General features: G+C 38.9%; 6 protein-coding genes and 2 non-coding genes across 9 annotated transcripts; 3 read left to right on the top strand and 5 right to left on the bottom strand.

Moving 5' to 3' along the window:
* Nucleotides 1-2,355: 2,355 nt before the first annotated feature.
* LOC114732569 (protein doublesex-like) lies at nucleotides 2,356-3,155 on the bottom strand. Its single transcript, XM_028919868.1, has one exon. The coding sequence runs from the start codon at nucleotides 3,042-3,044 to the stop codon at nucleotides 2,709-2,711; it is 336 nt and encodes a 111-aa protein (XP_028775701.1). The 5' UTR covers nucleotides 3,045-3,155; the 3' UTR covers nucleotides 2,356-2,708.
* A 751-nt stretch (nucleotides 3,156-3,906) lies between these two features.
* On the bottom strand, nucleotides 3,907-8,134 carry LOC114732564 (chromosome partition protein Smc). Its single transcript, XM_028919861.1, has 15 exons — nucleotides 8,041-8,134; nucleotides 7,756-7,843; nucleotides 7,594-7,640; nucleotides 7,419-7,508; nucleotides 7,288-7,341; nucleotides 6,884-6,961; nucleotides 6,735-6,803; nucleotides 6,444-6,599; nucleotides 6,238-6,364; nucleotides 5,723-5,760; nucleotides 5,403-5,492; nucleotides 5,186-5,290; nucleotides 4,640-4,789; nucleotides 4,328-4,437; nucleotides 3,907-4,237 (listed from the first exon to the last, which is right to left on the bottom strand). The coding sequence occupies exons 1-15, from the start codon at nucleotides 8,074-8,076 to the stop codon at nucleotides 4,162-4,164; spliced, it is 1,314 nt and encodes a 437-aa protein (XP_028775694.1). The 5' UTR covers nucleotides 8,077-8,134; the 3' UTR covers nucleotides 3,907-4,161.
* A 77-nt stretch (nucleotides 8,135-8,211) lies between these two features.
* On the top strand, nucleotides 8,212-8,285 carry TRNAV-CAC (transfer RNA valine (anticodon CAC)). Its single transcript has one exon. It is a non-coding gene; the product is annotated as a tRNA-Val (tRNA).
* Nucleotides 8,286-9,829: 1,544 nt separating this feature from the next.
* Nucleotides 9,830-11,989, top strand: LOC114732565 (metal tolerance protein B). 2 transcript variants are annotated; one of them, XM_028919864.1, is made up of 2 exons: nucleotides 9,830-10,023; nucleotides 10,717-11,989. In XM_028919864.1, exon 2 carries the CDS (start codon nucleotides 10,730-10,732, stop codon nucleotides 11,855-11,857), a length of 1,128 nt encoding a protein of 375 aa, XP_028775697.1. In that variant the 5' UTR covers nucleotides 9,830-10,023; nucleotides 10,717-10,729; the 3' UTR covers nucleotides 11,858-11,989. The 2 variants fall into 2 exon arrangements, with proteins under 2 accessions (XP_028775697.1, XP_028775695.1); XM_028919862.1 differs by having other exon boundaries at nucleotides 9,831-10,023; nucleotides 10,672-11,989.
* Nucleotides 11,990-13,215: 1,226 nt separating this feature from the next.
* On the bottom strand, nucleotides 13,216-15,449 carry LOC114732567 (ras-related protein Rab11C). The gene is made up of 3 exons (XM_028919866.1): nucleotides 15,226-15,449; nucleotides 14,944-15,124; nucleotides 13,216-14,057 (listed from the first exon to the last, which is right to left on the bottom strand). Exons 2-3 carry the CDS (start codon nucleotides 15,106-15,108, stop codon nucleotides 13,572-13,574), a joined length of 651 nt encoding a protein of 216 aa, XP_028775699.1. The 5' UTR covers nucleotides 15,109-15,124; nucleotides 15,226-15,449; the 3' UTR covers nucleotides 13,216-13,571.
* A 3,924-nt stretch (nucleotides 15,450-19,373) lies between these two features.
* Nucleotides 19,374-26,770, bottom strand: LOC114732568 (uncharacterized). The gene is made up of 2 exons (XM_028919867.1): nucleotides 26,766-26,770; nucleotides 19,374-20,254 (listed from the first exon to the last, which is right to left on the bottom strand). Exon 2 carries the CDS (start codon nucleotides 20,201-20,203, stop codon nucleotides 19,634-19,636), a length of 570 nt encoding a protein of 189 aa, XP_028775700.1. The 5' UTR covers nucleotides 20,204-20,254; nucleotides 26,766-26,770; the 3' UTR covers nucleotides 19,374-19,633.
* TRNAD-GUC (transfer RNA aspartic acid (anticodon GUC)) lies at nucleotides 20,417-20,488 on the bottom strand. The gene has a single exon. It is a non-coding gene; the product is annotated as a tRNA-Asp (tRNA).
* LOC114732566 (uncharacterized) lies at nucleotides 23,006-25,927 on the top strand. The gene is made up of 5 exons (XM_028919865.1): nucleotides 23,006-23,791; nucleotides 23,947-24,213; nucleotides 24,315-24,630; nucleotides 25,026-25,136; nucleotides 25,317-25,927. Exons 1-5 carry the CDS (start codon nucleotides 23,495-23,497, stop codon nucleotides 25,427-25,429), a joined length of 1,104 nt encoding a protein of 367 aa, XP_028775698.1. The 5' UTR covers nucleotides 23,006-23,494; the 3' UTR covers nucleotides 25,430-25,927.
* Nucleotides 26,771-27,688: the final 918 nt, after the last annotated feature.

Below are 27,688 nucleotides of genomic sequence, written 5' to 3'. Positions count from 1 at the left end.
GTTAATCTAAACATCTCTTATATTATCTAATTTGCAGATTCGTTACAAATAATGCATTAATATTATTAGTTTTCAATTTCATCAAATTTATATTTTCAAATTTTGAAAATTTAGAGAAATTCATTTGACGTTGAAAAAATGGTAGTTTTTTTAGCTTGAATTAAATAAGTTGGCATAAAAGATTGTTTAAGTTCAAAAATTATAATTCAAACATTTTAAAAACTCAATTATGTCATTAAACACATATTCAAATATATTGTTTGAAATTATTGATTAAGAAATATTTAATTACTTCTTAAATAGTGCTTTTGGTCTTTAATATAAAAGTTAACTGACTAATTTGAGTAGATTAAAAAAATTTGTGAAATTAGTTATTTGTCATAAATAGATGTTGTCTTTCTTAAAATAATCTTGTTAATCATGTGTACTAGTTAAAACTACTAGTTAATGAAAATTTTAACATGTATAATAATTACAGAAACTATTTTAAAAAAATATAAATATGAGAGACAAAATAGACAGAAGTTATATATTTAAGATCAAATTAAAACTCAAACTAGTTTTTATATTCAGGAGGAGAGGTAGTATTTAAGTATTTGTGTCCCCTTAATTGTTAGGGTTAATTAATTAATTAATTAATTAACTAATACATATTAAAAATTCATGTGTGTTTTTTTCGGGTAAAAAAAAATCATGCGTTTTTCCTAATTTCTTTTCTCAAGTGAGGACTGTTTTTCTTGAAAGGAAAAATTAATTTCCAAATCCTTATCGTTTGATTTGATTTTCAATTAGGTTCCCGAACCTTTTTTTTTTCTCTTTTTATTGAATCTTTTAACTTTCTACTGTTAAATCAGTTAATCTCTACCATTAAATATCAATTATCAGTGTTGCAATTTTTTTGTTAATGACATCTGAAAGGTCCACTGCTGCCATGCGAGTCCTCCGAGTCTGATGCCACTGCGCGGTCGACTGCTTCTTCTTCTTCCCCCTCTCCAAGTAGATCTCCAATTCCAAAACAGAAGAACAAGTCATATACTACCTCTAATCCTAATTATAAAACTTTATTTATAGTCTATAAACGAGATCTTATAATTAAGAGTGGTGGTAATATATGTATATATATATGAACACATATATCAAGATCATCTTCTAAAGAAAATTGTTTGTTGCGAGTAAGTCAAGAAGGAACTTTTGATCACTGCCTGACTCATCCAAAGCCATTAAATTCCCTCTAAGCAAATTTGATCCTTTTGATCACACCAAAACCCACCATTACCATCCCCATCCATCTACGCCCCTCTTGAACTCAATTTTGTGGCGTAAATAGAATCTTGATGAGCTCCTGAGAAGTAGAATTTAAGATTTGAGCATATGTGTTCACCTATATTGGGTGCTGCTGAATGGTGGAGTTGACGATCGATCTTCCTAAAAGCTCTATGGATGTTCTGATGACGATGACGAGAGCCTGATAGCTTTTTTGGGTTGATCACTTGAAGTTTTGACATTGATGGGTTTTCTTTCTTTTGTTAATTCTCGTTGCTGTCACTTTGATTACACCATGTTTCTCGGCTTTCATCATATGTAAAAGAGAGAGAGAGTTTTAGACAGTGAAGAAAGAAATCCTAGAGGAAGGTACCACGGTGAGGAATGGGTGAAGGAGAAAGAAGAGTTGGGTCGACCTGAGGTTATGGCAGAAGGAAAGAGAAGGAGATGTTTGAAAGTCACCGACAGAAAATTGTAACGGTGTTAATTCATTTTATTTTATTTTTCGACTGAAGGTGTTGCTTCATATTTAACAGGAGGGAGTAATGGATTTATCAGTAAGAAAATTAAGGGATCCAATGAAAAATAAATAAATTTAGGAACCTGATTCAAAATGGAGCAAAACCGCAAGGACTTTCAAATTAATTTTCCCTTCTTGAAATTATGATTCAAACACTCAAGTTATGCTTCATGGCTTCAAGGTTGGATGGCTTTGCAAAAGCAGCACACGTTTGGTTCAAGCTCTGACTTCCAAGTTGTTGAGGGAGCAGTAGCGAAGCGCAAATCTCCGATGGAGGCCGACATGAGCTCTTAATACTCTTGGTTTATTTCTGTATCCTTTTCTTTCAACTACTCAAGAAATGGTTATCTTAAAATCAAGACTAATATTTGATTCAAGCTCAGCAAGCTAGCACTCGTCAACGTATCGAAACGCTGTGCGGCTTTCAATGCTTCTTATGCCAGCACCATCAATATTTGATTCGGTAAGATTCTGGCGGTCTGCTCCTACAAGTTCAAAAATCTGTTTATCTTTGTTCTTTTGATTTTTGATCCGTAGGTTCCAGATTCAAAACTGCTTCGCGACACAGGAAATAAGGAAATATGACCAAATAGGATTCAGTGAGAAGAGAAGCCACAATAACAGTACCACGACAGACTATGAATGAACATATATTATGCACTGTCACACACACAGAACTGAGCAACAGAAGGAAGACTATAGGAATGCAAAACTCTGGTGTTTTATGATATTCTGCTCTTCACTTATCCAACAAAACCATGGGATGCCGTCAAGCTTTAATAGCTTGTGAATTCCCAAAAAATCTCGGTCTTGGTCGGAGTAAGGGGATCGACGGAAACATTAAGAACATGCCTCCCTTGACATGAACACAAATTAGAACAGGGGAACAACGTCGGGGAAACAAGTAAATAACATAATTCCACGATCACCCACCGCCATCACCGCCACCAGAATCGCCGCCGTGACCATGAGAACTGCCACCTTCATTCGCACTCATTGCTGACATATGTACCGCAGTCACCACAGCAGCAGTCACTCCGGCATTAGCAGTGCCACCGGTACTGGTAGCTCCGGGAACGCCGCCATCAGCATCATCGACCGGAGTAGCAGAGGCATATCCTCTACTTTTTCCCTTCTTCCGAGACTTGTGATGATGATCGGATGTTTTTTGCTTGGAAAGCTTCTCTGCATTTCCCGGCATGTTTTCCTTACTCTTTTGGTTTCCAATCCGGATGCAGAAACAGATGTTTTTGCTTTTCATGACTGAAAATGGAAAGGTCACTGAACTCCGCACATTGATGGGCTTGATTTCGCTCTTATATATTGTGGCGACACTAGAAAAGAGCGGAAAAAGAAGAGGTATGGTTGATGAAGTCCTATCATGTTTACTTTTCTCCTTTCTTTCCAAGGTAGTAGTCACTAAGCGTATAATTGCTTAGTTGATAAGTATCCTAATCGTTAGTTATGGATTTTTACCATCGTCGCCCGATGTTTCAGAACTTTGAGCCTCACCGATTCTTCACCAGACTGGTCCAAAGTAGTAAAAGTGATATGCCACGACCGACCTGCAGTGGAGCATAAGTTTGGTTTGAATTTTTTAAGGTTTAACCTGTGCGGGCAGGAATAAGCAGAAGGGATGATGCTTTAATTAAAATATTGAAATGGCACATATAATTATTGTAAATCAAAGGCATGACCATTAGCTGTGGCATGCGTTGGGGAGAAACAGCTGGAAGCTAATTATAAGCGACATATGGCCCGTGACAGATGGTTTCCATCGCATTATATTCTCATCGACAGGGCGTTTGAGGTCACTAGTGCAGCCCACAGTACTTATATTTGTAGCTGCTCCGTAATATTTATAAATGAGTTAATTCGCTTTTCACTGTGAAAACAGTTATGTTTTAATACTATTTTAAAACGAATTACTCGTAGTATTAATATGGTGATCACATAGTTATTTTATCTCGTACGTCACATAATATAACTCGGATGATACATTCAGCAGGAAGCTTTTATTTTTCATTTTTAAAAGAAAAAAGACTGAAGGTAGTCGTCGTCTTTGAGATTACTGAATTTCATTATATTTACCTCCTCGTTTAGGTGAAATAGCCTACCTAAGATGTCCGGAGTTATGTTTTATAAAATGAATCTCTCGACCAACAATGTGGTTAATACAAAATTATCATCATCATCTTTGATAAACCTCAATACTTTGATACTTGTTCTTTACCCGTTAATGATGGTACACAGGAAAAAAAATGTTACACGCTTTATAAATACAGGTCTACGGCTGTGTGAGGGATGGCTCTCACGCGCGACTCTCCCTGGCGAATGGTTCTCATCCCCAGTATCATCACAAGAAAGGCTCACTGGCATCACCGCACAGCTAAAGAACCATCCAGCTTCATTTTAATGAGACTACTTTCAATGTTGCGCAGCACGGGCTTGTAGCTGCAATATTCAAAGGTCATATTTAAAAAAGATATACTCGGACAACAAAGAGCAGGCCTCAATCTAATACCTGGGAAGAAAGGAACTTACAAGCGTGAAAGACCATCATATGCTTGTTTGGCTTGTTCGAGTTGCACAGAAAGCTGCATGACTTGTGCGGATAGTGCCTCTGCTCTGCTCTGTTCATTCACAAGTTGACCCTTTCAAAGGAAAAAAAAAAGGGGGGGTGAAATTACGTCAAAGCTTAGAGAAGATAACTGCAATCCAGTAATACCCCTTTAAAAAGGATAAAAAAATAGATTACTCTTGTAATCTCAATAGTTTATTTAGTCCCATTGTCGTATTGGACAAGATGACAACATGGAGGAACAAATATGCCACGCGCAGCTTAAGCTAACCAACCTTCAAGGACACCATTTCTGATGTAGATGCTGAGGAAACGGCCACATGTGCCCCATCGCTGGATGAGTCAGGGAAGCCCCTAGCCTGTTCCATTCTCAATTTATCTAGAATCCCACGGAGCTCTTCATTTTGCTTAAGACAATCCTTCACCTAAGGGATTGCATGTGAGCACACAGTCATTTAAGAGGAAAAAAAGCATTTATGGTCTGGCACCATCAAAATCTTAAAGTACAGGTCACCACGGACTAAACATGTAAGAGATACCAGTATATGAAATGAAATACTTGGCTCGAATCTAGTCAGTGATTATTATCTGATAACTATATGATTCTCTACATAAAGGGGAAAAAAGCGTAGGGGATGGTCTCCAGTTCATAATCAAATTTGTTCAACAATTTTAGATAGTGAAGAGATTAACAGGCTCAGCCTATGTCCTGTAAAAACCTGAAAATTAAAAAACTTACAACTAAACAAAGGATAGATGATACCCTAAACCAGTAACTATACACACCAAATCTCGTCAAATGCCTTGCCACTGATTGTTACCTGATTTTCCCATCTCATTGCAGCTCCAATCGCTTCCTCGTACGAAGTTGAGATGCTAGAGTTTTCCTCAAAAAGCCTCTCGATTTCAGTAGATTGTGAGTCAATCTGCCAACATGACAAACCAGCGACCTCATCAGATTATTAACAAAATCGGAACAACTTCATTGGATGGAACATACTTGATAAAGTAGCTAATCTATCTCCAGATAGAAATTACCTCCATTAAGAGCTTCTGCCTACTGCCTTCCAACCTCTCAACAGCTAAAGCCATATCATGCAGCTGATTCTCCAGTTTCAGCCTGTCTTCCTGAAATTCCCAATTCACTCATCATTTGATCGATATCAGAAAGAGATCAGATGAGCAACACACAATAATTATGAGAAGGACAAGATTTCAATGAAGTTCCTCAGGTTAACGCCATGAGATTTCCCATAAAAACAGACCAAATACTGGCCATACATAATCACAGCAAGAATAAGTCTCAAAAAATAAATCCACCAACAGGTCACTACCAAGGACTAAAGAAGTTCACTCACCACAGAAAATTTCTTGTCCCCCATTTTTTCCGGGCCATCTGCATCAAAACAAATTAGGGTCAGCATCAGCTTATGGTGTGCCAAACTGCCAATCCAATAAGAAATATTAAGATTGAAAAAGAGATCATGACAGTAGTGAACTCTTTAAGGGACTAGCAATTATGACCGATGAAGAATTTAAGAGATTTACATGAGGATAATATGAATCTACATAATTTAGAGTGGGAAAAAAGAAAAGAAAGGAACTTCTATTGATAAGCACCCCCAACCCTCCCCATCTTTACGAAACAACATAGTGGCAGTACTAAAAAATTGATAAGCAAAAGAACACAGTGCTTTGGTCAATCTCATCTGTAGCTCTTCTGAGGAAATAAAAATGAAGAAACAGCAGAAAACATCCAATTGCAGCCACATACTAAACAATTACATAAATGGAACAGCATCCACAGTTTGGTTGAAATCTGCAATAATTACAAACTCATCATAGATTTTATATTAAGTTTCAAGGAAAGAACCTGCGGCCTTTCTAGACAAGGAGTTCAATTTCTCTTCCATCTCCTGCTTTTCAGAGAGCAGTGCCGCAATGCGGGCTTGCTCCATGGCTAGTTGTTGCTGTTCCTGCTGCCTCAACAGTGATTCTCGCTATAGATTGTAAACACTATTAGAAAAACAAAAAGAAACTCAAGAAAAAGATGAGAAGATGTCAATAACATAAAGTAACCTGCAGTTCTGATCTTAAACTTGCTAGCTCGTTTTCTAATCTTTGAATTTGTTCTGGTGGGATTCCAGGTAGCGAAATTGTACCAACAGTACTAGTCATTGCTTGTTGCTGAATCAAGTTTAATTCTGCTCTCAGAGCAGCTGCATCTTCCTCTGCCTATAACAAGATAAGCAATAAAATATAAATAAGAAGAGCTATGATGAGTTCTTGCACATCCTGTAAAAAAAGTAAAAATATTAAGAAGAAATGTCCAGCATTTCATAGTTCTCTAGGAAAGCAAGGTTCCCATACACGATATTGTTCATCTTCTGCTTCCTTTAAACGTTTCTTCAGTGTACGAAGCTGAGCTGAAAGATCCTCCTGCAATATATAATCACATGAAACATATCTAAAGATTAAAAGTAAGGAGGGAGAGGCAACATAACATTGAACATAGTTACCCGCGCAACAACTGCAGCATCTTTCTCCATTGCAACGTCCTTGAGAGCTTTCCTTAGAGATGGCACAGTGCTTTGCTCCTGATGAACAAATATTGGCGTCAGAACTAAAATACAGAACCAGTGAATGGCAAAATATCTATGTAACCAAAACACATAAAACAGAAGTTCAAAGTACCAACTCCCAAAGACAGGTAACATCACAAATAAAGCATAATGCATAGTTTCTGATAATATTAGCAGGGTGATACAATGTGGCTTAGCCATTTTCCAAATCTCCAGATTGTGTACAATGCAATGCAGTCAATCAAACCAACAAAACTGCATGGTAGGTTTGGGTTTAGGAGGAAATCTGCAGTATCAAACACGTAAATGAAATAAAATATCATCAAACCATTCTGACTTACTAATTCATTCAGCTGCTTTTGCATTGCACTGTGGTCAATTTCCATTGTTTGTAGCTGCAAAATGAGACGAATATATCAAGCAAAGGCGTTCGTCTTTTGGTGCAATTATAGTTGTAATTCAAGAAGTTTACCTTTAAAGTTACTTTCTTGTTTTCTTCCTCCAAATCTACGTTCTTCTTCTGCAGGTCGTTTAGTTGTGATAGTAAAGAACTAATATCCGTCTGTATGCAATTTTCAATATAGACAATTAAAGAATAGCAAATAAAGACGATGGGATGAAGATATGCTGATAGAAATGTTTATTACATCAGACAGTTTATTTGCGCTCTCCGACTTCTTCATTCCCGCAATTTCTAAGGACAAAAAGAGAAAGGAAAACGTTTTCATTCCAGAAATTGTAAAAGGAAATGGTAAAAGATACACATCGAATGATAGACGAAAGAGATTCTTTTGCACAACAACACAGACCGGCGGGGTTCGGGACTTTGCTCAGATCAGGTCCGGATGGGGTTTTGCTTAATCTATCAGTGGCCCTTTTCTGACGAATCTCTTCCAACTGTAGGATTGACATACAATTCAATTAAGTTGACCAATATGCATAAATTGATAGAAATCACCATGCTGAAACTGACAATGTGAAAAATACAAATTGATAACGAATTGAAAAGGACAGGGGATCAATTTCTAGCATGCCGAAGGCGATGAGTAAAATCGCAGCGTGGATGTCGAGAAAGACAAGGATGAAGTATTTACCGTCCGTCGACCAAGGGACGCATGACGTGCTTCCATTGTTTCAGATTTTCAGATGCCGATCTTCGTCCAGGCTCTCAGCCCCGGCGGTTTTCTTTCCAACGACCAGGTGGGAAAGACAAAACCACTGAATCTGGCATGAAATAAGTAATAGCGGATATCGGGGTCGTCAACGTCTGGGTGGTGTAGTTGGTTATCACGCTAGTCTCACACACTAGAGGTCCCCGGTTCGAACCCGGGCTCAGACACTTTACTTTTTTATTTTATTTTATTAAACGCAATCCCATAACAGATTATTTTACATCAGAGGGAAACTGGAATTTAAATTTGTTCCATCATTTACTCCCCACCCAGCTTATTTATCATTCATCAGATAGATAGAAGCTATTTCTCCCTCCAAGTCCTTCTAAAGCAAGGCAACGCATAGCTGGACTCTCATTCTTATCAATTAAAAGTTAAAACAGCATATGAAATGTTCAAGGCACATGTGAATTATGTCATGTGCTATGAAAATGCCCCCTCGCGCAATCCTTGTTGGAAAGCTCCGCGAAGGAAGAAATAGGAGACTGTTCAACCAAGAAAATGTTGTGTTAGTGCCTTTCACCTACTTAATCATACTATTAGAACACCAGACACACATGCACTCTCACTGTCCTTCTCTTTTGCAATCTGGATGTTTCGCATTAAACTGATCTGATCTCTGATGTACAGTTGATTCTTTTGGATGAAATTTATTTTCGCTCAAAAAAGGAGAGCTCTTGAGGCTTGAGCCTGGGCGTGTGTGTGTGTCCAGCAGCAGAATTGTCAATACATAATTTTATAAGAGCAACAGCTTTGGAAAGTGGAAACCCAAAATAGTTGCTTGCCAGAAGGCTAGAATTTGATTCTATCGGGAACATGACTCATTAAACGACCATATCAGGATTCTTTTTCCTCGTTCTCCCCCCAATTTTGATAAATGTTGGCATTTGATTCGCAAAAGCAATGAAAGACAACTTATCAAATTTCCATCACATCAACAATATATATAGTAGTAGCAAGCGTGAGGCGTTAGTGTCAATAAAGTAACCGAAAAAGAGATGGCACGGGTGATGAGGCTTAATTGCCATACATGGAAAAGTTGGACTGCTATTTGTTAGCAAAAAAAATGATAAGAAAAATTGTTTTAAATAGTTTCAGCATATTAAAAATGGGAAAAAAGCAAGACTAAAAATACACGTGAGTGAATGAATAGAATTTCTTGGGTTTTATATCTAAATAATTAGTAGTTAAACATAGTACCACGAAGGTTTTACGATTTGTTGTTAAGTAATTTTTTTTATTTAATCAAGAGTTTCTCTTTTCGAAACTTGAAATGTAAAGAGTTTTCACCTTTCTTAATTGTTTCTTAAGATTTAAATTTATGTTCTCTTTTTCTATGGAGGTAAAGCCACTTGCTATCTTAATGTCTTATTGGCTGTTAAGTAATTTAATTTCTGACTATGAATCTCTCAAGAGATTCATAAGCCCAATCCTTTTGGTGTGGTTTTATTTTTTTTTTCAGAAGAAATAAATTTTATTGATATTTTGTTATTCGAAGATTGAAGATGAAGACGGCACATCTGTCTATTGCCTATGCCAAGATGTCGTCAATTCGTAAGCATTGCTTTTGCCAGAGGAATTACAGGCACACCAAGATCAACAGGTGAATTTTTTTCTGGGGATCCTACTAAAATATCATTTGCGAAGGCTTTTTTTGCCCTTTTTTTTTAAAAAAAAAATTTGCTATTTTTGGGAACAATTTGCTGCCGGCCGATCCCTTTGCTTGAGTACGAGATATATCAACTCTTTACGTCCGCGATCATGGGGTCGTCGCTCTTTTACTCATGGGAGATCGACACTCCTGCTCTCTCAAACCCTAATCCCCCTTTTTCTTACTCCTGATATCAGCTAGATTTCACAATCCTCTCCATTCTTTCCATTTCTTTCTCCTGCTCTCATCCCCAGGTACCTTTTTCCATTGCCAACTAATTTGTTTGATTTCTTCTTTGTCCTCTGCAGTCTTCAGATTACTTTTTTTGACTTTATTAGGGTCTCTGAATAATTTTCTTCCTTTTTTTTGGGGCTGCACTCTTGTTATTAACCTAGAAGTTTCATTCTTTTTTTTTTTCTCCCGGCCGGTTAGTTAAGGACAAAGCTCTAATAAGTGACCTTTATCGATTCTAATCTGGTGATCACGTCAGTCTCTGATATCAGTTAATGACCTACGAATTTTGTCAAACATAGTTAAAACCAGATAAACACCTCCTAATCTTTAATCTTGTCAGTTCTGATTACTTCTTTTTCCTCCTCTTTCGAATGATTTTAGCTGATGACCATGTTGCTTCGAACTATACAGCCATGATTCAACGGCTTTTTTTTTTTTGGGGTGTTACTGTTAGCCGCCTTCTCGTTCGTTCAATCTGAAATTGTCAACCCCCTCGGTAATTTATCCACCAAAACTTAAAACATTTTTACACTGCTTCGTCAAGTTGACACTGTCAAACTTGTCCACATTCCGCCATCCATCATTGATTTAATCTTTCTAAACTCAGTCTAATCTGTGAAAATTGATTCTCAATGCTCTAATAGATGATGCTGTTATATAAATGCTAGGTTCTGATGACTATTGTGTATTCGTTTTCCTGAGTGAATGACCAGTTTGTTGAAGCAAATGGAGCATGAAAAAACTCCTGTCCTAGAAGCGAGTTCCATGCGGGAAATAGAGATGACAGTTGACTCCGAAAGAATTGATATTCTTCCTGTGGCAACAGAATCATCTTGCATTTCTGGTTGCCCTTTTTCCAGACAAGAACATAGTCTTGTGGCATCAGAAGAGTCATCAAAGTCGGCAAAGAAACTTTGTGGACTCATAGTATTCTATGCAATGGTTATGCTTGTGGAAATTGTTGGTGGTTTGAAAGCCAACAGCCTAGCTGTTATCAGTGATGCTGCGCACTTGCTTTCGGATATTGCTGGATTCTCTATCTCTCTCTTTGCAGTATGGGCCTCAGGTTGGGAGGCAACTCCACATCAGTCTTTTGGATACAATCGACTTGAAGTTTTGGGTGCTCTCTTATCTGTGCAGTTGATCTGGCTAATATCTGGCTTTTTAATATATGAAGCACTTGGGAGACTTCTTTACAGAAAGGCCAGGGTGAATGGCATGCTCATGCTTTCAATTGCAGCATTTGGATTCGTTCTTAACTTAATCATGGTTTTATGGCTTGGTCATGATCACAGTCATCACCACCATCATCATGGCTGCGGAGACTCTAATCATGATCATGGAAAGGAGGAGCAACATAATAACATAACAGATGAAGAGGAGCTTAGTCTAGTTTCAAGTAGTCCTAGAAAAGGAAATGTCCTGAACATAAATTTGCAGGGGGCCTATCTGCATGTCATGGCTGATCTGATTCAATCTGTCGGGGTGATGATTGCTGGAGCTGTGATATGGGCTAAACCAGATTGGTTAGTCGTTGACCTGCTGTGTACTCTAATATTCTGTGTCATATCTCTGGGAACTACAGTGTCAACGCTCAATAATATTTACGGCATTCTGATGGAGAGGACGCCAAGTGACATCGATATCATGAAGCTGGAAAATGACCTCAAGGGCATCAAGGGAGTGCAAGATATTCACGACTTGCACATTTGGGCCATAACTGTTGGGAAAAATGTTCTTTCTTGTCATGTAGTAGCCGAGCCTGGGATCAGCTTCCCTGATTTGCTCAATAGGATTAGGCATTATTGTGAAAAAACACACAAGATTCATCATGTAACCATACAAATTGAGTAAGGATGGGGCATTTCCCTTTCTATTTTTATTAGGATTGTGGTTATTTAGACAAAAGTTCACATGTACAGAATTTTTAACTTAGCAGCATGTGCAATAAGCCGGTCACTGACCTCCCTAACTATGGATTTTGCACGATTCGAAGCCTCCGGCAGTCTCCACTCCTTCGACATTAGCAAGTCCATGTCTATGTGGCATCTCACCCGGCTAAGAGGACCACATACACACGACCTTTCAAAGTCAGTCAGTTTCCCGTCTCCACAACCTAGTGCCCGAAAGGATGGATGATTTATGCATCATATTGTTTTCTGCGACTCAGCTACAACAAAGTAAAACGCTAATAAGAAAGATGACAAAATTTTTAGGCCATCAAGAAGATGACACATAGCTGCGTGTTTTCTTGCTCATGTATTGTGTTTAAGCTTCTTCACCTTCATTTTTTTTTAACTTTCTTCATGACTACTTTCAAATCATCCTATTAGTACGATCTGCATGCCGATTCGATAACATCAGTAAAGGAAAAAATCGTTCAAGATGAACTGATGTGCAATGTATTTTTGCTTTATCAAGTAGGATCCCATTGACACGGCAATTTTACGACATCTTAAGGAAGCAAGAGGTCTATTGGAAGTAGTTTACGTTTAACCATCTTGAACTGATGGGCAAAAAATGAACCAGGCTGAAAGGGGAAGGCCCTTCTTTTTCTACTTCGATTTCTTTTAGACATGTATGAAGAGCTTATATTTACTGCATTCATCGTCCCCTCACAAGAAACCTAATTACTTTTTCCCCCCTTTTCGGGATATATATAATTTTTTCCTATTGCTGTTTAACATTTTGGTTGGATATTAGGATACAAGATGAAGACCTTGCTTTTTCAGGGGACCGAATCATTTTAGAAGTTATATTCAATCCCCCCCCCCCAACGAAGCTAAGGTTCGTCGATGTGACTCGGCCTTCATTTTCCCATCCCCTTGGTTGAACTAAACAAAGCCTATATATGTCATAGAACTGAAGAGATCCATAAAAACAGGGCATAGAAGGTCAATTTCATAACTTTTGACAAAAAAAGAATTATTTGTTTACATTTAAGATTCATTTATTACAACATGATAATGAAAAAGAGAACGAGAATGGGAGGACTCTCACTTGAAAACAATAACAACTCTTCTTCTAATAAATAAAATTGCTTTGTCATTTACCAAGTCTTAAAATAACTTTCTTCACCTTTGACGTTCCTCAATTCAATTTTCACATTCCAAAGACAGCCTTAGGTTGCTCCATGCTCCCCTCCACAAGTTGCCGCTAGATTCGGGAACAGTGCGATAGAGACGATCACATGGTATACGTCAAATAGTTTCAAAGCAGAAATACCATGGCAAATAACTCAACCAAACCCAAGAAGCAAATACAATCTAACATTGTCGCGATTCCCATTGACCACACTATATCATTTATATCAGTTGGCTCCCATTTCCTATGAATACATGGGAAACTAGCTTAACCTCGAAGTAAACATCCAAAGAAACTAGCAACACTAACGTTTAAGAGGGGGAAAATCACTGACTTCCTCAAGGCAACTCAATATAGTAATAAATGTACTCATGTTTCTCGCCTATTTAGAAGGAAAAATAAACGAGAAAGATGTGAAAATAGAATTGAACCGGAGGGGGGAAAAATATCTACTAGCAACTTCTTTCAGTCCTCAAATAGTGCATTAGGTGGAACAGCAACTTCTTTTGGTAGCCCCCGACGCATCTGCAACATTGATCGTAGTTCCTTGTCCAGGAAGGGTGGTACTCGCCGCCGCTTCCTGAGCCGCCAGTGCTTTTTTGCTCACAATATGATAGATCTCTGTCAAAATGGTTTGGAATGCCTTTTCGACGTTGGTTGCGTCCAGAGCAGATGTCTCGAGAAATGAAAGACCTTCCTTCTCTGCCAATGCTTGACCATCATCCTCTGAAACAGCTCTAAGGTTGTTTAAATCGGATTTGTTTCCGGCCATCATGATTACTATATTAGAATCTGCATGGTCCCTCAATTCACGGAGCCACCTTTGAACATTATCGAATGTTTGCCTCTTGGTTATGTCATATACGAGGAGTGCACCAACAGCCCCTCTATAATAAGCACTGGTGATGGCACGGTACCGCTCCTGACCCGCTGTATCCCAGATTTGTGCCTTGACAGTCTTTCCTTCCACCTGTTGAGGAAACAGGATGGAGTAAAATAAAGCAATAGAATCAGTATATCAAAGAGGGAGTCCTAAAATGCTTTCTCATCGTGGTGTTCGAATGATCAATGATTCAATATGACATAGCAGTTGACCAATGGCTCCGCAATACTAGTTTGAGACCATTTCATCCTTTTTTGACCCTCTTCGGAAATGTATGATCCCATTAAAAAAATAAAACTTAGCCTAAGATATCCACCAAACTACTCAAATCTGTCGTTACTGGACTACACCTACAGGCTTTCTTCGTTATCACTCCCACCCCCGCACATTCACAATAACATAGTGAGAGCAGAGTAGTACGTTCCAACACCCCCAAAACGAACCACTCTATAATATTTCTAACCCATAAAAAAGGTTGTTGGGCAAAGAATCCAAACCTTTTACCTGTAGAATTCACCTGAAACTTTACCAATTACCATACATGATACACAGTCCCTTTTCATTAACTCCCACTAACGAGGAAAACGCGCGCTAAAAAATTACGAAAAAAATAGGGCCGCATTGAAGCTATTTCTACTGCTTTCGCAAATGGTAACGGACTCTTCCTGTTTATTCTATATTCACAAAGTTGTAAAGGTAAACAAGATCCGTAATCCTGTATTGTTGCTTCCACTTCAGTTGACGCTTGTCACCTGGTTATTAGCATAAAGACCAAGGTCGCTGAGTTCATTTAAATGAAATCTTGGCCAACTACTGCAAAGCATGTGTGATTTATTTATTCGAGAGTACAAGCCATAAATAATTCATCACGAAATCCTCATCAATAAACAGCAACAGACATACATCTGAGTCCAACCGCATGGGGTACAGTATTAGAGAGTTCAGAGTTATAAATGGGGGACAGAGGAAGCACCTGAAGAGTGCGGGTGGCGAACTCAACCCCGATTGTAGATTTGGAGTCCAAGCAAAATTCATTCCGAGTAAACCTGGAAAGAATGTTGGATTTGCCCACACCAGAGTCGCCGATCAAAACGATCTTGAACAGGTAGTCATACTCTTGGTCTACCCTATGTGCCATAGTCTTAGTGTCGTCCCTGGCGTCTCAAACACATCAGATCGAACCCGGATCAATCTCGAACAAAAATCGAGCATCAAATCGAAAAGAGGGAAACACGAATGGGACGAAACAACTTACCGGGAGGCGGATTGATCGAGAAAATAGATGGTGGTGTGTTTCGGGCTTTGGGCGTGTCGTTAGTCTTGAGGTAAGATGAATAAGAAAAATGAGGGAAAGGTTGGGTCACCGAACGAACCGCGCGGAGTATCAGAAGAAGAAGAGATCAGGCGACTTGAGGAGAAAGGAGGCCAATGGGAGAAGACAGAAATACCAATGACAGAAAAAGAAACGAAAGGGAGAGGAAATGCATGATAAAAAGGATTCCGTATTTTATATATCCTAATTATAAAATCCAGTTGAATTATTTGAGGAGATTAAAGAAATAAGTTAAGTTAGTTATTTGTAATAAATAAGTGTTGTCATTCCTAAAATATCCTTGCTAATTAAGTGTATTGGCAAGAACTATTATTATTAGAAGGACTATCTTAGAAAAAAATGCATAAATATAAGAGACGAAATGAATTGGGGTCTTATAATTAAGACCAAATAAAAAGTTAAACGGGTTTTATATTAAGCACCAAACTTATATATTTTTTTTTTGGTGGAGGAACACGGTCGCATTGGTAACTGGGACAAGACCTCTTGTCAGGCTTTGAGCTGGCTCTTACTGTTCCACACACGCAGCCTGGTGGGGAGTAGCCCGTGCTTTTAAAATTCATTGTAATTCAATTAAATCATTGAAACAGAATCTATTTTTAATTATTTAACCCAAAAAAATAGTATTTTTAATTACATGACCTTGGGAATAATACAGGCTCTTCTAAGCTGTCATGTTAATTTATGAGCGTATTCAATCCCACTATTCACAGATGGTACAGTATATATTAAAATTTAGGCAGTTGGGAAGCTCTACTAACGACTCTACCAACGTTGGTGAGGAAATTATGGTTATCCGAAATTGATTGTTTATAATATTGTAATTTTCAGTATTTGAAAAGTTCAAACTCAATTCGCATACCTTTCTGTCAGAACTCGGTATCACTTTTTTTTTTTTAATGATTATTATTATTTTTTGGGGGTTTGTCTGCCGTTCTTGTCAGAAAATGAATAACTGGATGCTGCATCTCCCAGAAAAAGTCAGAACTCTTATTCTATGAAGGATATCGATGATATAACGAAATCAGAATACATTTCAGGAGAAAAACTGCAAATTGGGATTATTGTGCCAACAATTGCACTTAGACAGAAGCAAGAGGTAATGAATCTTCTGAGGAATCTGATCAACAGAGGAAGGAAAAAAATGATCTCAACATCAAATAAGATAAGCCCAAATAATAGTGGACGGTGATCAAATAACTCCAGCATGTGACAACAGGTTGGTCGTCTGAAACGTTGAAGGATATTATCCTCAGAAGGATTCAGTAGGGAGATGCATGTTTAGAGGCTTCAACCGACATGAACATGATGAAGCATTGGTGTGAGAGTGAACACACTGGATGAGGACTGGGGATGAAAGGCCATCATATGCCCCCTGTGGGAGCATGCCTGTGCGCTTCAGAGGCCGCCTCCATGATCCTGTATTGTGCTCTGGGTTATGATCTTCTGTCTTGTGATTTTTTTCTTCTTTTTTTTTATTATTAATCACAGATATTCTCTTATTAAAAATAATTCTATTTTAGACACTGTCAAGTATTAAATACATATATTTCCTTTAAGAGGGTATTGAATCTTCATTCGCTCGCAAGTAACTAGTCCTTTCATTTTGTCCATTTTAAATTTAAACCCAAGTATTGCTTTCAATTTGGGCCCTATTTTTGTGAGGTTCATCATTCGGAACATTATATCAGTTTTTCGCTTGTTTTTCTAATTAAATTGCTCCTGCTTACTGTTTACATATAATGCGAAATTCAGCCGGCTGATTCGTGTATTCTTGGCATTATGCTGTTCAGTTCCTGTCTACAATCAATGCACAATCGATTAAGGTGGGTGGATTATTGTCCCTTCATTTTTGGTTAAAAGATTGAGGAGCACGCATAGTTTGGATATATGATTGTATTTCCATATCTTGCAAGGAGAGTTTCTTTCTCAACACTCAATGCGATTTGTAATCTCAAAGCATATCCTCTTTGATTTTTTTTTCCTTTTAAATTTTAAAACACACATTCAACAAATATCTTTTTCAAAAAATGACATTTGAACCCTGACATGGTGAAAACAACGCCCCACAACAGAAAAGATTCATTTCCACATTTATATTCTTTCCTATTATACGTTTTGAATTTAGGCAAATGTTTTATTTTGATAAAAAAAACAATGCTCGCAATTATTATCCTTTATTAGTGACTCTTTATCATGACATTTATTCACCTTCCATTTTATTAATAGAAAACTAGACGGGGGGAACATGCTTGCGTGAAATTTGGAAAATGAGCTATATTATTCCTGCTTTCTCAATAATTTGGCATCTTCTGGATTATCTATTGATTATGTATAATACATGACAGCATATCAAAAAGAAATAATAAATAATTAAACATGACACTCAAATCCTTCAATCCTCTAGGCAAGGTGCACAAAAAAATAATTGGGGTTTAGCACAACTCCATTCAGAACGCTTTTCCAGATATTTGCACGACTAATTCCAGGAACTTCTTTGGACAAGACAGCGCTGCTCCGCACAATGCAGGTATTCGAACTCCAAATATATCAGAGTTCCTCTCCGCGGCTACATGGGCGAGATGACGAGATGGTGGCATAGGCATAAGAAGCTTGAACAGTAATTAGAAAGCATTGGTCTTAATTGGGAGAGACGCTTGAAGATGAAAATGATTGCTGTTTTCACTTTTCAACGAACCTGATGAGCACCAATAGGGAGTTGCATTGAGCCTCATGGCTTGGCGTCTCGCTTTTGTTTTCCCTTTCATTTTTCTCTTTTCACTTAATTCGCTTGGTCTTTTACACCAATTCAATTTTTCACGTACTGTGGTTCACATCTGGTTCCAGTTTCAAAATGGCAGCACGGGCTCATACGCTGACCTTTCAGATGGAATACTTCATGTCCATACCATGATGCCAAGCTTGCAAGACTTTTATCAGCAATCAAGATAAACCTAACCTCTAAGCAAGGATATATAAAAACATCAAATACGTTTGTTAGCTAGAACGGAGTTCTTGCGTAGCAGTTTGTCATCCTGTAAGTCTTGGTTTGTTAAAGCAGATGTAGATTGAAGCTTGTTCTTGTACTAGTTAATACACTCACAAAGTTACCAGCATCCTGTAATCAATTTTATTATTTCTCTCCGGTGCACTTTCCTTCTCATTTCTTCATATCTACTTTCTGTAACCCAAGCGTGGTCTAAGTTTTCCGTCCATTGACCACAATTTTTGCCGAAGTTTGCTTGCCTGAACCGTCATGCACCGATGACCTTGTCTAGGGGTGGGAAACTTGGCAGAGAATCCCATTCCCTTCCTTAACTGCTATCTTTTATCTGATAATCCCATGGCATCCACTGTCAATGAACAGGGTCACCAGTGAGGCCATGTTGCGGAAGCGGTTCTCTTGCCAAAACTGTTGAAAAAATAAAGTTTTTATGCAAACTTTTATTATTATTCCGCTATAATTTCAATGAAGTGATTCATTTGCTATTCTCTGATGATGCTTGGATTCCTTGAGTGTCACTAAAACTACACTTGAGGATTCGGGAGTGATAGTAATCCATTTCGGATATTTCGGGTGATGCAACAGCCACGGTTGGTTCCAGCGCCATGTCTCTTCATACAAGGACTTTACTATTACAATCGTCAATGGCAAGATTTAAACTGATGGATGCCATGAACAATTGAGAAAAGATAGCGCCTTCCCCTGATTCTCAGATATGTACCCAAGTCATCAGATGAAATGAACAGTCAGAATTTTGTTGAAATGACTTCGAGCATATCCTCTTTTGAGTAGCAAAAGGAAAAAAAATATTTCTCAAAACCTCTTTCCAGATAACAACGCATCTGATCCAGCAGCAGAGATATATGATGTACACTAATTGGAATATTTTGCCCCTTCGGGAAAAAAATATTCAAGGTATTTGTCGACATATATGACAAAATTAAATTCATTTCAATGTATGAGGTGGTTGATTAGTTGAATTCAGCTTGATGTCCGGTTTTCAATATAAACGCATTGACCACAACAGCAGCACTGACTGACAAATAAGATAGAGATGAACGGGAAGCAGATAATGCAGCAGAGACATCAAATTCTGAGTCGCCATGTGCACTTATAAATCCTGAACCTTAGAACCACCCCAAAATTCAATATTAATTTAAACCCGGCCTCTGTTTTTGGACTTTTGGTTGTAATTACCAGTTGAAATTTATATACATAATCGACAACATTCGTCGGACGTCAAATGTTCTTGTCTTTAAGTTTGGAAACTTGCGCCAGAACATCGCACACAGGCCCCACAAACATCGACGGAATTTCTGGAAAGCCTCAGCGAGAAAAGGCGTAGAGCACGAGAACAATGTAGATGACGAGTGCCAAGGGAACGAGAAAAAGCAGGGGACCAACAGCTGCAAAAGTGTAGTGACTTCCACAAGCCAAAGTTCCCAACTTGATCTGCACAAGATTCATCAGAGCCATGACCAAGAACCCACATCCAAAAACCGATCCAATAGCCGAAACGAGAATCCCCATCCGGAGAGCCAAAATGTCAACCTTCATCACGAGACTCAAGGCGTCATTGCGCACGCCAGCAACACCCAGAGCATCGGCTTCCTCCACACCCTTACTGATGTTGATGGCTTGTTTGAGAGCCAAGGCGATGAGGCTCGAGAAGAGGAAGAAGCTGAAGGAGTAGACGTGGTAGGTGATGAGACCTTCGGCGACAGAGGGCCCGGCGACGCAGGTGGTGCCGGCGTCCACGAGGGTGGAATAGGTATTGGTAGAAGTGATACCGAGGAAGAGCGCCAAGGTGAAGAGTGAGTTTACGTTGACTATGCCATCTAAAGCCATGATGTGGATGCTCGTCGTGGTTACTCGGCGGCGTAACACGGCAGACATTTCTTGTGAGCCGGTGGATGAAGAGGTGGAAGCAGGAGCTGGAGGGTCATCCTTTTGTTTGTTTTCAGAAGGCGAATTTGCTTTTTGATGAGTGTTTCCTTGTAACGAGTGTGATGGTGGCGTAGAAGATTGAATTTAGGATCCAATAATAACTTGCTTGCTGTGGCAAGGAATCGCGCTGAAGGGGAAAGAGTAAAATGCAAAACACTAAAACGCCGTTGCCGGGGATCGAACCCGGGTCGCCCGCGTGACAGGCGGGAATACTCACCACTATACTACAACGACCATGTTGAGCTGCTGAAGACTTGAATATTAACAAGAGGCAACAATTTTGGTGAGCAGTGAGCCCCCACTGAAACTGGAGGGATCTAATATGAATGCAGTGAAGTGTGCCTCAGGAAAAGGTGTCCATTGCTCCTGAGGATTGAGGTGCAAAACGGTTCATCAAAAACCCGCTCGTGCTTGACCACATGGGGATCGGAGTCAATCGCAGAGTCTCTCATCATTCTTGAATGGGCAGACGAGACATGGGAAAACAATCCCCTGTCGCCACAGGATCCTCAGGACGAAGCCGAGTCCTCCTTTTGGGCCCAACCCCTGCATGCATAAGGCGGACCACGGTCTTGAGCACTTCGTTCGGATGAACAAGAATCAAGATTCGATGCCATCTATTTTTATTTTGGGGTTGTGGCTGGTTTATTACTGTAAAGAAAGCCATGTTTGACGCAGAAAATGAATTGTTGAAAATGCGAGACAGGGAAAAGAATGTATAGGAAATGATTTTACTGGTTATTTGGAAATCGTTGTACTGCTCCCCTTCTTCTCCGAATGATCTGCAATACAGAGTACTCCTAATTTGACATCTTCAACCAGTACTCTCATCCAAAAGCACATCTTGCTCACAGGCCTCCAAAGCTGCATCCAAACAGAGGTTTCGAGCACTGGGCAAAAAGGCAGATTCTGGACTCAGCCATCCCAATCAATGAATCAATTCATGAGTTAAGTTTCAAGCTCGAGTTTTGAGTCTCGGATTAGTGCAGATGCCTTATCTGAAAATCATTTACATTTAGATACATATCCTTATTTGATGCTGAGTTGTTTGCTATTGGTGAATAAATTTTCCCATCGAAGTTTACCGGGGTGGTCATTTCATATTGACTTTATCATACAAGAAGCGAAATTAAGTCCGTGAATTGAAGCTCCAGTCTTAACCTTTATCCACTCAGTCCACCCACTACGGATCCCTATCATGCTCTTCCGTCAACACCACTTTGAGTGTTTAACTTTGACTTTGGTTGGGTGGTTCTGGCATTTATCTATGAGAAGTCGCGTAACTTTCTTATCAAATTGAACAAATATATTTAAAATAAAACGAATAAGATGTATAGTCAGAGAGAAAGTTGTAAACTTGTAGTTACAACTGTGAAATAGAAAGCAGGATGTTCACAAGGGGAAGACGATACAGAAGAAATTGAATAATTGAAGCGGAGTTTTGGTTGCTTGGGATTTTGTTGAAAGTTAGATGGGGCTTCACCAGTCTTATCATAACTACCGTCTTTTTCTCCTGCGGCCGGGTATCCGTCACCACTCGCTTGAATCATTCTATCAGCTACTACTAAACCATATAATAAAGTCACGAATCTCACTTTTGAAACCTAGTTATCTGTATTATAGTACATGATCAATTGTTAAATATGTCTTTGCTTAATTTAACCTTTTTGTGGTTATCAAGTACGCCACCGAATGAGTCATCCGTCGATATGGTTTTAAGAATGACTCGGCGGGTGTGCTGTTGGGGAAAGTGGGCAATTAGAAATTAGTTGTGAAGGCTTGACGAGATCCATGAGATGATGTCCAGGAAAATCTTGTTGTTATACATGTTCCCATCTCTGCTTTTAAAGACTCAATCAATCACACGGCTTTGGGGGTGCTATGGGACAATTGTTTATAATAACTGTGTGATGATGCTGTCTCACGAGCTCGGCATTAGAGTGGGAAGGCAATATGCATTCAGTGACTCACACCTAAACAACAATCAGCGGACTTTATTGACTTTAAAGGACACACATGAACGCCAAATTTAACAGCTAAACCATTAAAACTAGAGACAAAACCCCATTAATTTCTGGTTACTACGCAAATAGTACACACACCCCATACCCCCTGTAATGTCTTCTTGTTAATTGGGACCCACCCTCCCTGCTCAACTCCATTTTTTTCCACAATTCGACCCCCATCCAACGCAAACATAAAATTTACTTGGAACTCCGTTTAAAAGCACTTTTAAGTAAGTTTACATAAATCAAGATAAAACTCTTTTCAACTTAGTTCATATTTCATAAATCACATTTAAAAAATTACTTATAAGTCAATCTAAACAAACCTATAATGTATTGGCTAAACAGCATAGATATGTTTACATACCATGAGACTTCTTGCAAAAGACCTAAACTTTCCTGTCTGCTTCCCCCCTCAAACTATGACTTGATTCATATAAAAGATTTGATTTAACCCAAAGGAATAACTCTGGCACACTAGTGTCGGCGAAAGAACTTCCCTTACTTTTATCCCATTAAAAAAAGAAATTGGAACATAAACGTATTTCTTTTTCTGGGCCAACAAACGTCTTGATTTCAACCATGCATTATTGTCGCCCATCTACCCCATATAAATCCACTAGGAAGTTTAGATAGTGGTATTAGTTTCGACTCCAGTCAGTATAACTGAGCCTCGTATTTGTATATTTGAGTTGGTGGGGTATTTTGAAGGAAATATGTCTGGAATTGAGAGTGGTGGAGTCTGGAGCGGTTTCCCCGGGTAGCCTTTGGATGCCACTTCTGCTGCCAAGTCGTCAACAAATGGCAGTTGAGGTGAGTCGGACAGCTGTGTGAACCGTACGGCCCAACTACTAAAGCCGATCTCTGCATCTCTCGAGCTGACTCATTCTCTCTTTCTCTCTCTCAGACATTACCGCTGGCCCCACCCTACCCTCACCCCTTCATCACCGACTCCTCCTCCTCCTTCGGCTTTAAGCCTTTAAGGCCCCCCACCCCCTTCGTCTCCTTTGAAATTCATTTATGTTTCTCTCTGTTTGTGCTCAATTGCCTCCCTTTAAAACTGAACCTTCTCTAATTCCCCGGCCCCTCTCGTCTTCACTTGCTACTTTCAAGTTCTCTCCGTCTTCTCTCCACCCTCTCTCTACTAATTATTGTAGCTTCTCCGACCAGTAACTGCCATTATTGCCAATCATCTATCCCATCTGGCTTCAACCATAACCCTGCTTCCCTTTTCATGATGGCTGTTGACCTACAGACTGGTGAATCCACGCTTCCGTCTCAGTTTGTTCTTGACAAGGACGATCATGTTCTCTCTGAGTACCACAATTTCTCCAACCAAAAAGCCTCCGCTTTAAACCCCCACGAGTTTGGATCCCATAGAGCTTCTCTCGTTCCTACGGCCGAGGCACAGAGCAACAGCGACAAGGACGACGATTTCATCTCTGAGCTTACTCGCGAGATGGCTCACTTCATGTTTGAGGATGACGACCAATTCCGCTTGTCGGGCATTGGCTCTAGCGATTTGGAGATGGTACTACTTTTTTTTTGTTTTAAATTTATCTCTATGCTCATAAATTCAATAGGAAAAAAAATTTTGTTGTTTTCATGTTCGTTCTTTACCGTAATCGCTAGAAGTTAGTAATTTTTTTCCTGTTTTGTCCCGTCGTGTTTTTCCTTATCGCCAAGTCATGGGATTCAACTGATTCGTCCCAATCCACTCTCTGGTCGCCGTTGGGCTCAATCCAAGGGAGCCCAGAAGGCCCTTCTCTGGAACCAACGCCGCCAGCTACGCCCTGTGACGGCAAAAACTCTTGGCCGGACACCGCTTGCGACGTCGTTGGGATGTTTGAGAAGATGAACAACGACGAAAGAGGGCATTCAAAATATCTCCACGGTTATGGGAATCACAGCTTCAACCAAGCTCTCATTGACCAACAAATTCGAGCTGTTCAGGTAAGATAAACCGTGATATCCTCGTCTTCTTGGGAATAGTGAAAATTACTCAGCTTTATATAATTACTCACTTTGTCGGACATTTTATTTACATGAAGCAGTTATCTCGCCTAAATCAACAGCAGATTGTGAAGCAAAAGCTCGCTGCATATCCTGAAAGCCAAGCCCAGATGCCGCATCAGTCCGAACTCAGCCAACAGATTCAACAAGTTCAGAAGAAAGGTAAAGGTAGCAGCGTCGGGTCGGGTAATGCGCGCAGGAATCATCCGCCACCCCTGTTCACTTCAAGCACCCCAGCTGGGTCGGGCATGGGAGCGGTTTTTCCTGGAGGGTCTGGTTCGAAAACCGCGTCTTGTGGGACCGGCGTGTTCCTGCCTCGCGTGAACACTGCTCCGTCTGAATCACGCAAGAAGCCAGGTAATACGAAGATATGAATTCGGTTCGTTAAGTTGCTTCAAGATTTGGTTGTCTATTCTTCTAGTTCGGGAGTCGTTGAAGTAGTTGGCTCTGAAATGGAATATCAACCATCTTAAATCTTAATTTAACGATTCATTGCGAGTTAGTGTCCGAATTTGTTGTCTTCCCCTTTGAAAGATGCGTTTTAACCCGGAATGTGGAATCCCCTCAGCCTGCGGGCGGTCGAATATTCTATTAAATGCAGCACATGACCGCTCGATCCAAAAAGTTAGATTCTTTGAGCATGATAAGAGAAGAAAAACATAAAAAGATTTTTTTTTAATTTAATTTGGTGGCAGAAATATAAGATGGGGGTTCGGATATTTCCGTCTAAAAAGTTGATGTGTGCTTGTCAGGTTGCTCCACTGTATTGATACCGGCCAGAGTGGTGCAGGCATTACAACTCCACTTTGACCAAATGGCTGCCACGTCTGGGCCCAAAGCCAGCGGCTTCCCTCCTCTGCGAGGTATCCCCATTTCTGAACCTGCCCCATCACACTCTGATATTTATTATTCAACCACATAAGTTGGCTTTGATTGAAAGTGGCTTGAGGAAGAAGCCAGCTGGGTATAGAAAATAGCGTAGCAGTTGGAGAGTGGTGTGATACTACTACCGCCATTTGACTAACAATAGTGGTTAATTGCAGAAGTTCTGGTGAGTGACAAGGACGGCATGTATTCGCTGCAGAAGCGACAATCACGGAAGGAGCCAGCAAATTTGCAGAACGAGACGAGGCTGCCTCCGGAATGGACTTATTGAGGAGGGGCGTGGTCATGTGAAGGATTTCATGATGCTGTTTTGGCAGTTTTAGAACCAAAGCAGAAAGAAAATAGAAGGGCCCGAGAGGAATCAACAGCAAAGTTGAAGAAGAGAGAGGGGAATCTTTTTAGAGGGTCGTTAGTAAGAATCAAGGTGAATAGTACCAGATTGAGAATATTCTGTAGATTCGTCTGTGTTGTGTTTTTGTTTGGTGGGGTTAGACTCTTCAGTCAGACACGTGAAGATGGGAGAGAACAAGCGGTGGAATGATTTTTTTTTTTTTTCACAGTTACAGGATGATAATAAAGCTTTTGTATAAAGATGAAACAGAACAAGAGACCAGTGCATCACAGGGCAGTGGCATCGCTGCTAAGCTGGGTGGGATTGGGGGTAAAGATAGTGACTTTAGTATTGAGGATGCATTTTAATAATCCTTTGTATTGGAATACATAAATAAATATGCTGAGCCTAGCAATGTTAACTTTGGCTGTTCTTCTGTGTTGCTACTTGCTGGTATGCATAAGCCGTTCACATGACTTTATGTTAATCGCAAAGCATGAATCTTGGTGAGGGTGGACTTGGCAAAAAGACAACGGAACTCATTTAGCATGCAGAATAAAGGCATAATTTCTTTAACCAAAAATAAAAATGACACCAAGAGGCGAAAATTTTGTGCGTGTGGGTGGGATGAAGATCAGTTGCTTTCTCCTCAACTATAGCTTCAATCTTTACTTTTCATTTTAATTTTTATTTAAATATTTGAAGTGGTTGGGTTTCCAAAAATTTATTAGAATCAAGCTAAGCTCCATAAGTTAAGAAAACAATAAAAGTATTTATAAATTACCAAACAGCTGTTGTTGGAATGTTGATAGCAAGTTGAGGTTTGTGTTCTTATTTTTATTGACTTCTTTTAAGAGAAATTTTGTTCTGAGTAACAGCAAGTGGGTATCAATTCTTGTTTTTTAGATATATAAAAAAGGATACAATAAATAGGGTGGGTTGAAGTCAAAGGGTTGGGGGAGGGGGAGGGGAATGGGAGGGAAGTGGGTGTGGCTAGACAAGGGGACGCTTCCCTACCTGTATCTATGGCTGTATCCATCATTGTTTTGAGGCCATCCAGTGCATCGCGCGATAACTCAAAAAATTCATTTAAAATATTCATATTTACTTTTAAATATTTAGAACATTCCAGTACCATGAAAAAAAAAAATTTGGGGGGGGGGGGTTGCGAATGTATTGAAAAGATTCTGAATAAATATGTTCCAATAAATTAAAAAATCATTAGTTATATGTCACAATTCACATCTGTATGACTTTTTAAAATACACACACACACACACTTTTTACTGCTGCATAAAAAGTGTTTGAAACCCTTAAGTTTTCTTGATGTGCCCAAATAATACAATTAAATATAGCTACTTGCCCAAAACAAATTTCAATTAGTTCATAACCTTTAAGAATTAGTCTAATCATGCGCATCGTAAATTGATATTTTAAGTATACCTATTAATAAAATAATTATAAACTTCCATACATTGTTTGTCACCATAATATGCTCTTCTTGTTTTATTTATAAGGCAAAACAAGAATTTTTTTATCTTATTTATAAATTACTTCATCACACCCTTTATTTATTATTTATAAGAACAAAACATTAAAATAAAATACATATTAATATGAATAAAGTTAAAAATTATTAAATTTTAAATCATAATTAATAAGATTTAAGAATTTTTAGTCTAATGAAATATGTTGTGAGTGTCTTATAAGTAAAATTATAAGAGTAAAATTATAAGAGTAGTTGCAAATGCAAAAAGAGTTGCTTGAAATCTGTAATTGTTTGTTGATGTAGGCTAATCTTTTCAACGTAATTAATTAAGTGATTCACAAAGATTTTGGTTATTTATTATTTTTATGTAGAAATTGTGCTCTATTTTTCCTAAAATACTCCTCTTCATCCATTAAAGCGTGAGAAGAAGTAGAAAATTAATGAAAAAAATAAGGGAAAAGAAAATTGAAGGTTTTGATCTATTAAATAACTTCATTCGTTAGCAGGAACCGTATTCTGATGAAAATGACAATGAAGGTGCCAGACTGCCAGTAAATAATTGGTGACGAAAACCATTTAATTTGGGTTACCCCGCAGTTAAGAGGAGCTGTAATAAATCAAGAAAACAGTAACAAACTTTCTTGACAGGCCCTCACTCTGCCAACTAATTATTACCTAATAAATATTCTGTTAAACTAAGCTTTCACTCC

Source organism: Neltuma alba, unplaced genomic scaffold (genome assembly GCF_004799145.2).
Source record: "Neltuma alba isolate B1F8T4 unplaced genomic scaffold, ASM479914v2 tig00012918_pilon, whole genome shotgun sequence".
Lineage (NCBI taxonomy): Eukaryota > Viridiplantae > Streptophyta > Magnoliopsida > Fabales > Fabaceae > Neltuma > Neltuma alba.
The sequence above is the reverse complement of the archived record's forward strand: the minus strand, read 5'-3'. Positions and strand labels throughout refer to the sequence as shown.

Excerpts from the sequence above, each read along its gene's own strand:
- LOC114732567 (XM_028919866.1), bottom strand. The coding sequence starts at position 15,108 with ATGGCACATAGGGTAGACCAAGAGTATGACTACCTGTTCAAGATCGTT. Across the intron at positions 14,058-14,943 it reads TCGCCACCCGCACTCTTCAG|GTGGAAGGAAAGACTGTCAA; the intron begins GTGCTTCCTCTG and ends TTTCCTCAACAG.
- LOC114732568 (XM_028919867.1), bottom strand. The coding sequence starts at position 20,203 with ATGTCTGCCGTGTTACGCCGCCGAGTAACCACGACGAGCATCCACATC.
- LOC114732569 (XM_028919868.1), bottom strand. The coding sequence starts at position 3,044 with ATGAAAAGCAAAAACATCTGTTTCTGCATCCGGATTGGAAACCAAAAG.
- LOC114732565 (XM_028919862.1), top strand. The coding sequence starts at position 10,709 with ATGACCAGTTTGTTGAAGCAAATGGAGCATGAAAAAACTCCTGTCCTA.
- LOC114732566 (XM_028919865.1), top strand. The coding sequence starts at position 23,495 with ATGATGGCTGTTGACCTACAGACTGGTGAATCCACGCTTCCGTCTCAG. Across the intron at positions 23,792-23,946 it reads GCTCTAGCGATTTGGAGATG|TCATGGGATTCAACTGATTC; the intron begins GTACTACTTTTT and ends CTTATCGCCAAG. Across the intron at positions 24,214-24,314 it reads AACAAATTCGAGCTGTTCAG|TTATCTCGCCTAAATCAACA; the intron begins GTAAGATAAACC and ends TACATGAAGCAG.
- LOC114732564 (XM_028919861.1), bottom strand. The coding sequence starts at position 8,076 with ATGGAAGCACGTCATGCGTCCCTTGGTCGACGGACG. Across the intron at positions 6,804-6,883 it reads ATGCTGCAGTTGTTGCGCGG|GAGGATCTTTCAGCTCAGCT; the intron begins GTAACTATGTTC and ends TATATATTGCAG. Across the intron at positions 5,291-5,402 it reads GGCAGAAGCTCTTAATGGAG|ATTGACTCACAATCTACTGA; the intron begins GTAATTTCTATC and ends TCATGTTGGCAG.